Consider the following 12500-nt stretch of genomic DNA (forward strand, 5'->3'; position numbering starts at 1 on the left):
TTTGAGAAAATGTAATACCTAATCTAAGACATAAAAATGCATATGTGCATTACAAATATTTATCCATGTCCTAGGAGACTCTGGGACAGCGATGTATGGGCTTATTTACTATATGTAGGGTCATCAAGTATACAGAGGTTTAGACAGATGCAGGTTTGCAGAAATATGCAGTATAGACAAATGTGTATATCTACATTAATATGCTACTGATAGTTTAAAGTGACACTGTCACAAGCTTCTAGCTGCTTCTCCCATCCAGAGCTCTGCCGGTACGGCTCCAGGAGTTGTCACAGTTACCTTGGTAACAGGACGGTCTGACTCCGCATCTCCTGCCTTTGACAGTAAATTTCAAACTGTGATGAGATTTGGTGTCAGAGACAATGTCATTTTAAAGCTGTTCCCTAGACATTAGATTTGTTAGTTTGTAGATCTGAATGATTTTACAAAGATGAACTAAGTCTAATGTCTGTGGGACCTACAAGATTCAAAGCGATGAGCTGCCATCAGGAGAAAGGTAGATCTGACGGATGCTTTCTGTTACATCCTGATGTTTTCTCTGGGGTTGGGGGTGTTGGAAAAGTGTTTGTCACTTATCCCCTGCCTTATTGAAATTGAAATGTACATTCCAGAAGTTTGGAAACACTCCTTAACCCTTTAAGGACTAGGGTGTTTCAACCTAAAGGACCAGAAACGTTTAGGTGAGCCTGGATCATATCTGCTGCCTGCAGGATTTATGGATGGGTATAATATCTGATGGAGAAGAATGCCGCGTATAGTTGGCAATGGACACCAACAAGATGGTCCTAGAGTGCATCAAACCAAAAATATTGCTAGAGGGCAAAATCCCCAAACAACGTCTCGTATACTTTGGACATATCATGTGACCCAATTCTCTGGAAACCACATTGATGCTCGGCACAGTAAGTGGGTCACGAAGAAAAGGACGCACTGGCTGGACACAATCAAGGCTGATACAATACATCGAAGAACTGAAAGAAGCATTCAAGGATAAGAAAGCATGGAGAACGTTGATCCATAAAGTGACCAAAAGTCAGCCTTGACTGAACGGATAATCATCATCATAACATCGGAAACATGTGGCCCAAGAATAGTGGGGGCACCAGGGCTCTTAAACTAACATCAATTTAAAGACAATAGAACTCGCATTCGTGATTGTGGATTATAGGGATTTACTTTCCAAGCTCATCATGTTATTTTATATTTTTCAATGCACATTAATCATGCCATGTCTCTGCTCTTTTGTGTATACATATTTCTTCTGATATATTGGGGGACATTTATCAAATGCTTTACACTCTGGCTCAAAAAAGGCACTAATTTTTGCACAAGCCTTGCTTGCACAAGAATTCAGTGAGTTTTCTTTCTCTTGCGCCGGCCTTACCATGAAAAGGGGTGAAGCTTGTCAGAAGGGTGTGTGACTGCCCTAGATGAACAGATTTACGTATAATTTATACAGAATCCGCCGTAAATTATACCAGAATGTATGCCTTAGTCGGGACCAGGCATTAATTTCTTAGGAAGCGCACAGAGAAGCCAGGAATGTGCTGATTACATGAAGAGGTATGTGCCTTTTATGTATACAGCTCGCCTTGCACAAGAAATAGCAGGCTTAGTAAATTTCCCCCATTTTGTTATACTAACCTGATGAAGATGCTTAAGCAGCATCAAAAGCTTGCACTGCTAACATCTTCATTATTATTATGCTAATAAGGGCACTGCAGTTATGTGCAAGATGAGAGTCTTTACTAATAATAAGTGCTTAAAATTGGTTATTACTTGTAGCCCAAGCAATAGGGACGATTGTTCTGGACAATGAGTTTTCGGGATACAGGCATGTATCTAGATTCAAATCCAGGTTATCCAAATATCAGAGAGGTGCCAGAATTGTTTATAAGCTCAATAGTTTGCTGAAAAGTTGAGTCAGAAGAAGCCATAAAGAGTATCAATTCATACACATAAAAACTTTGTCAATATCGGTCCTAAACTATTCCCATGGTAATATGGGAAATAATGGATTCAACAGTGAAGGAATGCAAAAAAACTGCATTAGTGTAAGTCTCTTTTAGCCAGGAGTCAATAAAAATGTCTCTCAGATCACTCAATTATGCCAACAATACAAATATTATTTTGGTACAGACAATTTTCCATGTCGCCCACCTTTTGTTGGAGAAACTCACTGCACTCAGTAAGCGTTGTTAACACAGAGGGAATATCTGCAGTGCGGTAATCTATGGTGAATATATAATGTTCATTCTGGGCCACCCGTTTCCTCATTGTTTGTATATGTCACCTCAACAAGCCAAGATCCACTTTTACTTCCTCAATTGTACTTATAAGGGTCGATTTACATACAGTAATAGTAGCTAAAACCTGCTTAAAGACCTGTTTAAACATAGGCTCTGCCTCCACTGGTGGTGGCTTAGAATCTATAGCTTGTGGAGCTAATGTCCTACTCGAAGAGGTTTTCTGAGGCTTAGAGCAATGCATGGTATCAGGTAGAGCAGATTTTAACAGACTGAGCATAACACGTTACTCTGTACACTTGCTCCCAGTGACCTCAGAGCTGGAAGCCTAACAATATACCAGCAGGCTTAGCAACAGCTTAGCGGGTGGTTTAGAGCCAGATGATGCTTCCAGGCAGCTAGAACATCAGAAGGGCAAGAGTAGCAATATCTCTGCAATTAGTGTCGGCACAGCAGCAATAAAAAGGGCCACAAGAGAAAACATCTGTCTATAGCCATCCTAAACACAAAGCAAACTGAATAATATCTAAGATGAAATCTATGAACCCCAACCAAAGCCCTGATTAACGGTAAAGTATATTCTTTACAGATTTATCAATATGATAAAGAGCACGTTACCATTAATTATATGGCATGCGCTTCAACAAATATAGACTAAGAAAACTATCCAGAATTGAAGATTTGAGCACATTTCTGAAGAAAAACAAGTAAAGCAGTTTTGTCTCCATGGACTAATGTGGTTTTTAACTTTACAGTACCTTCACACCCAGATATTGGAGCAACTGAAACAGCAGGTGATAACTTGATTTATCAGCAACTATAAGTAGTTCAAGGACAAGAAGAATGGTATTTATCATGTAACTGAGCTAAGTGTAAGTCTTTAAAAACTTTAAGATAATGAGATTTGTCAGGAAAGACATTGAAAAAAATGCCCTAACTGTTAATGGCATGGCTTGGCATGACATACTAATGGCAAAAACATTTCTAGACTATAAATCTGATATACATTTCAGCAACAGCAGTGTTGAAGTCGATACTAGTATTCATATATGTCATGTTAAGGGGATCAATTGATAGATGATATGGACAATCCTGGTTATTATTGATTTATGCCATTTCAAGGGCAATGTTAATTCTGAAGATGTATTTTTTCATGACCTTCCTATTTTCCATCTCCCATTTGTCAACCCTGTTCACTTCACAGTGACTTTCAATGTTGCATTTTTTTTAATCACATCTACCTTTTGCTTGTAAATGAAACTGTGACCTTGGGCCTCCAACTCTATTTCGTGTTGCTCCAGTTAATAAATATTAGATAGTACTTGAAGAAAGGATTTCTTTTACCTATTTCTTCTTACATGTAATTTGTTATATCCAGAATATGTCAGGACTGAAACTAATTTAAGGGAAAATATGGAGGACCACAGATGAACTTAGTATTGACTCAGTCAAGGTACACCATTAAATTCCCCAAGCTACTGAAACATTTATTATTCATGGGTTTGGTTCTTCTGCATGTTCTATAATTCTACTTCTCTATTGCATGTAAAAATGTCTATTATTTTCACTGCTCTCTTTTTAAAGGGAACCCGTCACCACCATCTTTCTCCCAATAATAACTTCACTATCCGTCAGGGGGATGAAAAAGTAATGACTTCTAATGTCTTCTCTGTTCTTAATGAGCCCATGTAGCTCTATAATTAGGTTCCAAACTTATCCTGCATCATGTGCAAATCAGGACAGAAGAATCATCTGGTCAAGAGGACTCATGCTACTATATGAGGCGCAAAGCTAGCCATGTCCCCTTTCCCTTGATAGACAACTTATCGCATCCCTGTTACACAGAAAATACTTGCTTACAAGAGAATAGAGGCATGGATAGTTCGGCAGCTTATGAATCTCCCTGAATCTTCTTAGCCAGATAACTCCTCTTTGCTGATTTGCATACTGCATTGGTTAACTTTGGAATCTAATTGTGGAGGTACATGAGCTCATTAGGAAAAGAGAGAGCATTAGAAGTCATTAATTTTTCGTCTGCTTTCAGACAGTGAAGTCTGTTTTAGGAGTGAGATGGTAGTGATGGGTTCCCTTTAATAGCCATTTTTCCCTGTCAAGCAGTGTTTCAGTCCTATCTGTACTAGGGATTTTTAATTGGAAAAGTATAAAATCTATAAATCTATTGAATCTTAACAATTCCAGGGATAAAGCCAAAGAAATGAATGGAAACCAGCAATTCATGTTTGATGAAACAATTATCTACATGTTATCAGATGGAGTTTGAGAATTCAATAAGGTGCTCATTTAATTGGCCCATACTTAAATTGAGAGCAAGACATTTGTTATGTCATATTAAAAGGCCATAATGCAAGTAGCTTAAAAAGTTGAAGTAGATATTACAGCAAGTAACCTTCTTTTTCCCTTGGGAATTTAACGCAAGTTTTGTGTTGTCTATGTCACATTTAACCGAGTCATAACTTTTAGGTTTTGTACTAACTGGGCAGATATTTTAGCTGGCCCTATACCCTACGCAGCAAATCACTGCACAAATCAGATCCAACTGTGTCATTGTGCACAGTGCATGCATTTGTTTGATTTTGGAAGTCTGGAGCTGCCGGAAAATCTGAGGTATATATACTTTCTGTTCTCTGTAGGAGACAACAAGACAAACAAAGTATCCACATTTGTTTTCCCATAGTCTCAATAGGTTGCAGGTATATATATATATACATACTCACAACCTCTAAAGGCCATGGGAAAACCAATATGGAAATTTTGCTTGTCTGATTGTCTCCTGCAGACAGCAGAAAATTTATATACCTTCCATTTTCCGGCAGCTTCAAACTTGCGAAATCGAATAAATGCATTCACTGTGCACAATGACAGAATGTATACTACGAATTTACAGGCAGCTCCAGACTTGCAAAAACAAACAGATGCATGTGCCGTGCACAACTACATGTTTGTTTGAAATCTGCTACAATTGGGTGTGATGTGTGCAATGATATGCTGCATAGGATGCAAGGCCAGCTAAAATACCTGCTTCATTGGTACAAGACCTGAGGGATACAAAGCTAATTTTGAAAATGGCCTTTGGACTCTCCTTGTATTCTCTCACAGGAGAGTCATTATAAACTTTTTGGACGCCGATTAGGCTGTGCTTTGCCTCTGGGATGGCAACCTTGGTTACTTGTCTCCTGCTCTCATTGAGGTCTCCACCCTTAGCCTCTCATCTATCTCTGTTCAACCTATCTGGTCTTCTCAAAATTTGCCCCGACCTTTACCCCTTTTCCCTTATTTCTTCCCTCTCCCTCTCCACTTGTTTTGCATGTGTTCTTTTATTAGAGGTCCTTTCTGCCACTTGAAGCTATTTAATATTGCAGTGGCCTCTGGACACATTTTTTCTTTCCGTTACCATATTGTGGATTGTTATAATAAAAATACCAATAAAAATTTTTGATTAAAAAAAAAGGTCTGTGTGCACCAGGGATTGGTACTGTTGAATAGTGTGGTATTTGGTTGCATAGATGTAGTATGAATAGTACAATTTAGCATTGTATTATCCGTTTCATGTATTACTTGTGTAAACATGATGTATATGTTCATACTTCTTTATTATCTTATATTTTAACTTACCTTAAATAGCAGTTCACCTATTAAGCCGTTCCAGGAACCATCCCCTTGAGGACTTCCATATTTGTGATCTGGGGCAACGTATATCTCATACTTGAATCCCAAATAATTAGATAAGGCATCGAGGACATCAATAGAAAATCCTTGGTATTTCTTTGGCTTTCCCAGTACATTTTCTAAAACCATTACAAATGGTTCTTCCTGCAACACAGACAATTATAACAGGAATAGTATTATTATTTATTGAAATGCATTATATTCAAGTAAGTTTTACTATGAATTTTTTATCCCTCTCTAGCTTATATACCTGGCATTGCATGGGCATGCATCTATCTATATAAATATGAGCAAAAATAATTGAAACCTCCCCTAGCATTTTAGGTTTGACGCCGAAGAGTATGTGTACCAAGTTGGAATGAGATATACCAAGGCACGCTGGAGCCTATGAAGAGCAGAGAAACAAATATACAACAAACAAATTGTCACTTTTGTGTGTGTATATATATATATATATATATATATATATATATAATTGTGTTAAAAATTTTAAAAATAAATCAAAGGAGACTTAAAAAATAAGTTCACTGTCATACAAACCCCCAAACACTGCACACATATTGAGTGCTGTGTTGCCCAGTGCAGAAGCTCTGTTTCCACATTCAGGTGGTTGCAGGGGAATCCTTTTAACAATAGTAACAACATCGCAGAGATTGCCCCTACAGACAGGGGCTTGGAAGCATGCGCAGAAGACGTTATGTGTCAGCACTCCAAAAATAATTGAATAATTAAAACAATTAGGTGGAACTTTTATTTTTGTTTTTAAATATTACATATGTCAGCCCCGAGTTTCCTGCTATAAACTACACAAGCTAAAGTTTTGCAGCATGGGCCGCTGGGAAGTGTTTTCTTGGTATGCTAATTAATGGAGATACAATATGTCTGATGCCTATAGTTGCCCCTTCCACTGATCTGACTAATATACTAGGGAAGTATATTTTCAAGTTGTGTATATTTCTGCTTTAGTGCTGGGCTGTTTCATTTTCTTTTTATCCTTTTTAATCTGGTCACATCCATGGGTCTTACCTTGTTGTCAATGGGGCCAGCGGCAGCAGTGCCGACCCACTGAAAACATAGGGAGAAGATCACACTCCCCTTCCACAGCTATAACTGCTGAGGCAGGGGATTCCTTCATCTCTGTGAGGAGTCTCTCCGTCACTAAACACTGTGACAGCACTGTCAGAGTGTTCAGTGATGAGGGGGTCTCCCCGCAGGGATGAAGGAATCCCCTGCCAAAGTTGTGGCAGAGAAGCGTGATGCTATCCCACTGCTTTCAATACGGCTGGCACTATTGCCACCCCATTGAAAGCAATGGGATAAAGGCAACCCCGCAGGTATTTTGGGGGGGGGGGGGGCTTGAAATATAAGCCCTAGCCCAAAAATAAGCCCTAGCTGCAAGAAAAAAGTTTACATCACCTAGAAGCGCTTCCCAGGTCCCCTGCTCTTCTTTTTCTTCATGTTCTTCTAGACAGAGATTGAAAGATTCCCGCCAGCTGGAAGCACTGCCTCTGATTGGCTGAGCGTTTTGACGAATCACAGCCGAATGAACATGCCTATACATGTGTTTAAAATTTGCTCATCTGACTGAGCCCTTACTGTGTTTTTATTTATGTGGCTATGTCCAAGGGTTCCACCTATACTAATCTGTATAAAAAAACGCAATTAAGATGATTAGCTGGTTACATCATCTCACAGCTTACTTTCTAACTAAACTACTCTTTCCAATATTCACTGTTCTTTGCTTGTTAGTAAAACCTTGAAAGAACAAATACAGCGCTCCATCATAGCTAACATGAATAAGCATTCTTTCTGCCACCTGTCCTCATTGACTTTATGAAGAGGAGCTCTGAATCACCGACCACTGTTCTAACAGTGAAATATTTCCCAGAAGAGGAATATTCATGAGTAAAATATTTGACATTTTCTATGCCAGTACTTTGCTGGCAAACAAATTTCCTATTGCAAAGATGTAATGTATTTCCTTCAAATATGAAAAAGTAGCGTAAAGTGGTTGTTAACTTTGGACAATGTCTTCTTTCTAGAAGCGTCCATTGAGACTATTCCGATCACAAAGTGTCCCCTTACTGAGGCCTCCAGCAATCAGCTGTTGTCTGTAGGGATACCTGGTTTACTTCAGTGTCGCCGCCGGGAAAATGAAGCATTAAGCAGAGTCTGTTCAAGACAATGTGCTGTCTACAGAACAAGACGGGAGAGGTCTTTTGTAACACTCTCCGTTGTGGATAAGAGATTAAAATCCTGCAGAGAGAATTCCTTCTATTAACTCAAAATGCCCTAATAGGGTGAAATTACTGTAGGTTTTTGAAATCAGACAACCCATTTAACTTAGATCCCTATTTCATTCTCCACTGTCGAATACAAGGGAAATATAGTATGCTTGCGCAGAAGGAGATTTGCCTGTTGATAAATCACCGGTGAAACACGTTTTCACTGTGCTGTTCATCTTTCTAAAGGATCATGTTTTCAGCGTTCTTACTTTTGCAGAGATGTGCATTAATAATCTACGTAATAAGAAGAATTTATTTGGTTATGAAGATTGTGCCTCATATTTCCCTCTGTCTGCGTCTAAGCTGTTATGCTATTTGCATACGCACATGAATCAGAACAATGCGAAACCATGTTTTACTCAATAATTATTTGACTATTAGATAATTGCTTCTCATATTCCAAATTTTGTATTCATCCACTTAACACTATTGCGAGTAATTGCTTACTTGATTTACAGCTTTGTTTTTACAGCTGTCCTAGTTCATTTAAATCCTTAATTAAAACGAGAGAAAAACACTTTCTGGTCATTTAGCGAATAAAAGTGTAGCAGCAAATTATATATGATTGTTCTGAATTTTAAACTACTAGGATTTGTTTGTGGGATCATATTAACTGTATTATGGAATGCTTTCATACGGTCACCATTTGCATACAGTGTTAGCATGACATATTGGTAGTACTCCTAATTAAATAATAATGTATGGTACTGAGAACAATAAACAAAGGCACTTTTAGTATGTAGTTACTCAACTACCCTGTTTCCCTGAAAATAAGTCAGAGTCTTATATTAATTTTAGCTCCAAAAGATGCGATACGGCTTATTTTCAGGGAATGTCTTATTTTGAATTGGCTGAGCGGTGGTGAGCAATGGCCATGGCTCAGCTGATGCCCACATTCAGCCAATCACAGCCATCACTGTGTAGGGAAGGGATTTTTGAATCAGCTGAGCCGTGGCCATCGTTCACCGCAGCTCAGCTAATCCATACAGTAAATGCAGGAAGTGATGGCTGTAATTGGCTGAGCAGGCATTCAGCCAATCACAGTCATTGCTTGACGAACCAATCACAGCCATCGTTTCCTGGTGGTGGGATTTATGAATTCCGTCACCAGAAAGTGATGTTGTATGAGCTCAGAGGACTACAGGAACCACACGGACCTCCGGAGTACAGCATGAGGTGACCGGGATGAGCCTTCTAGGTAATGTATTCCTTTTTTTAATGTATTGTAGCTAGGGATTATTTTTGGGGTAGGGCTTATATTTTAAGCCTCCTCGAGAATCCCAAGAAATCAGGGTAAGGCTTATTTTTGGGGAAGGTCTTATTTTCAGGGAAACAGGGTAACTGTATATACACTTTTGTAGTTTTGTGTATCGCCCTCTTTGCAAAATCTCTTCAGGTATTGCTAAAAAGGTGTTGCTTTTCCTGGCATTTTTTTTTATTTAGGCAAAATCTAGAGTGAATTCAGTAAAAAAATATGCATCAAAGTTGCACTCTATGAACAAGTGTTATGTGTTGGAGTATAACACATTATATTTAGCCAGTATTTCTAGTCTATGAAGTTTCTGCATAAATTAAAAAGCAGATTTATTTTGAGGTATCAGTATACTGTGCTTCGTAGCTTCAGGGAAAGGATTCATAGGTTGTTTTGCAAATCTTGCCTAAATACCCCTGGCAAGGTTTAAGGGTCTGCAAAGCCACTTGCTAATTGTGCTGCAGGTCTCTTATGTCTCTCATCAAACACTGGTTAGGAATTATGGAACTGTTGTTGCGGAAATTTGACACATGAATGTTTGCTACTTTCAGCAATATATTCAGCTGACATGGATTTTTTAAAACTGTTGGAAAACCTCTTAGGACTGTTAGAATCTTCTCCTGTCTAGTAGTTTGTTGTTGGGTGGGTTGCAATGTCTAAACCTATAATCGATCCCTTAGGCTTTGTTCACACGAGCCTGATTTTAGCACATAATAGGTGCATGAAAAGATTGTGTCTAATAGAACCAATGGTTTCCTATTAGAGACGAGCGAGCATCGCTAAGGGCGAATACTCAAGCGAGTAGTGCCTTATGCGAGTACCTACCCGTTCTTCTCAAAAGACTCGGGTGCCGGCGGGGAGGAACGGGGAGGAGATCTCTCTCTCACTCTCTCCCCCCACTCCGCCCTGCTCAATCTCACAACCCACCGCTCACCCCCGCCGGCACCTGAATCTATTGAGACGAGCGGGCAGGAACTCGCAAAAGGCAATACTCACTCGAGTATTTGCCCTTAGCGAGTACGCTCGCTCATCTCTATTTCTATAGAAACGTTCAGTCAAAGGAATTTTTAATGCAAAAAAAATTCATACCTAACAAAGATAGGACATGTGTGTGCACAGCTGGCATCTAAGGTCCATGCTGCAAGAAAAAGATGGGACCTGACTAGAGATGAGCGAGCACGCTTGTTTAAAGCTGCTACTCGATCGAGTAGCAGTCTTATCGAGTAACTGTGTAATCGCCCGAGCAGCATGCGGGAAGGGGGGTGGGGGGGAGCAGGAGGGAGTGGGGAGAGAGTGGAGAGAGAGTGCGAACCTCTGCCACAGCTGTGACAGCTATGGCAGATGATTCCTTTATTCCCATAGTCCCTGCGGGGATGAAGAAATACCCTGCCATAGCTGTCACAGCTGTGTCAGGGGAGCGCGATGTACTGCCTATGTTTTTAATAGGGCCAGCGCTGCTGCCACTGGCCCCATTGAAAACAATGGGCGATAGCACAGATTTTTCTTAGCGCTGCGAGTGTGCAGTGAAGGCATCGCAAATGAGAATGAAACCATTGAAAATCATTGGTTTCATTTTCTTGCGTTTTCACTCATTCTCGCAACGCAAGATAGCTTATCGCCAGTGTGAAGCTGGCCTTAGGAAGAGTAAGCACTAAGATTAAAAATTGTCAGGTTGTTATTTCTATTTCCAATAACCATCTGCTCTATTATCTTTTATCATCATCATCATCCGCTTCTGCCATCATCTGATTCCCATCACAACCCTTTTCTTGTCATCTATTCGTGAGTTCCTATTCTTCCATTACATACAGTACTAGCCTTGATAAAGGCTTCATATATTTGTTCATTCAGCTGTACAGTTACACAGCTCAGCTGTGCTATAGTTCCTGGGGATATCTGAGGATGGGAGGTATTGTTTGTACCCAGAAAAGGCGACTGCTATAGGTAAAGTTCAGTTTTTCTGTTTAGTATCCTGTTAATGTTGTTATAAGGATGGATTTATCCATCATGAATTTATTGTGTAATTTTAATTATGGAATTTTCCCTAAAATTCTGCAACAAAATGCAAAACAATGTATGTAAAAAGGGTTTTAGCTATGTAATCACTGTGCTGCGTTCATTACATTCTGCATGTTTTCAGATACACAGCATTTGCTATGTATTGTAGATTTCTGACTGGATGAAATTTGCTATAACTCTCCAACAAAATATACAAGAAAATCTTCTGCGGCTTTTGGTGTAAATTTCCAGACTGGATCAACAGGATATTGCTAATACTGTTTTATACTAATGTTTTCCTTGAATGAATGTTTGCCAAATATCTTTTTTCTGTTTAGCAAATCAAAAGAAATGTGCTACAATTAAGATTAATAAGGGAACAAGAAGTAAAAGTAATGTGCTACCAATTTAACTGTTACAAACAATAGATTATTTACGTAATTCCAAATTTGAAGCAGCTGGCCCACAGAGCTTCACTTGGAGTGAAATGTAGCCCATTTTCAATGCAGTAAAGAGTAATCGTCCTTAACCCTTTCCAAACCACTGTCTGACGTCTGAAGACAGTCTATTTGAAGGATGCACAACTCCGATGTCGGAAGACGTCCGGCAGGGTATTCTTACTGTGTATTACTGGCCGCTCTGTTGTCTTGGACCTCTCCAGCATGTCCCATACCACAGTACTGGCTCTAGCCAGCAGAAAGAGAAAGCCCATAGGAAACCCCGAATCCAAAATTGGATTGCAAAGGGTTAAATAACAACACTCTGCGATAAGGAAATGTTATATTTGTAATTGACAAAGATATGAATAATAAAAGTGTGGCAGTGGAAATGCAAGATTACAGTACAATGGTAAGTATGTTAGTAATCTGGATGTTCCTAAATGAATTCAGTATGTAGCTGTAGAATAGATGGATGTCTGTTTACATATTTGTATATATGCAGTGATTCTGTAGATGGAAGCAGCATACCCTTAAGTCCGATTATGTGGAGATGGTAGAATGGTCACATTGGGTT

At 39.3% G+C, this 12500-nt stretch overlaps 1 protein-coding gene across 1 annotated transcript in view; it reads right to left on the reverse strand.

Moving 5' to 3' along the window:
* GRID2 (glutamate ionotropic receptor delta type subunit 2) overlaps window positions 1-12500 on the reverse strand; it is a 1221843-nt gene that overhangs the window by 341526 nt on the left and 867817 nt on the right. Inside the window, exon 10 of the mRNA XM_066574896.1 lies at window positions 5898-6095. Coding sequence (XP_066430993.1) covers window positions 5898-6095 — 198 coding nt within the window. The remainder of the gene's footprint in view (window positions 1-5897; window positions 6096-12500) is intronic.

This window comes from Eleutherodactylus coqui, chromosome 7, assembly GCF_035609145.1.
Source record: "Eleutherodactylus coqui strain aEleCoq1 chromosome 7, aEleCoq1.hap1, whole genome shotgun sequence".
NCBI lineage: Eukaryota > Metazoa > Chordata > Amphibia > Anura > Eleutherodactylidae > Eleutherodactylus > Eleutherodactylus coqui.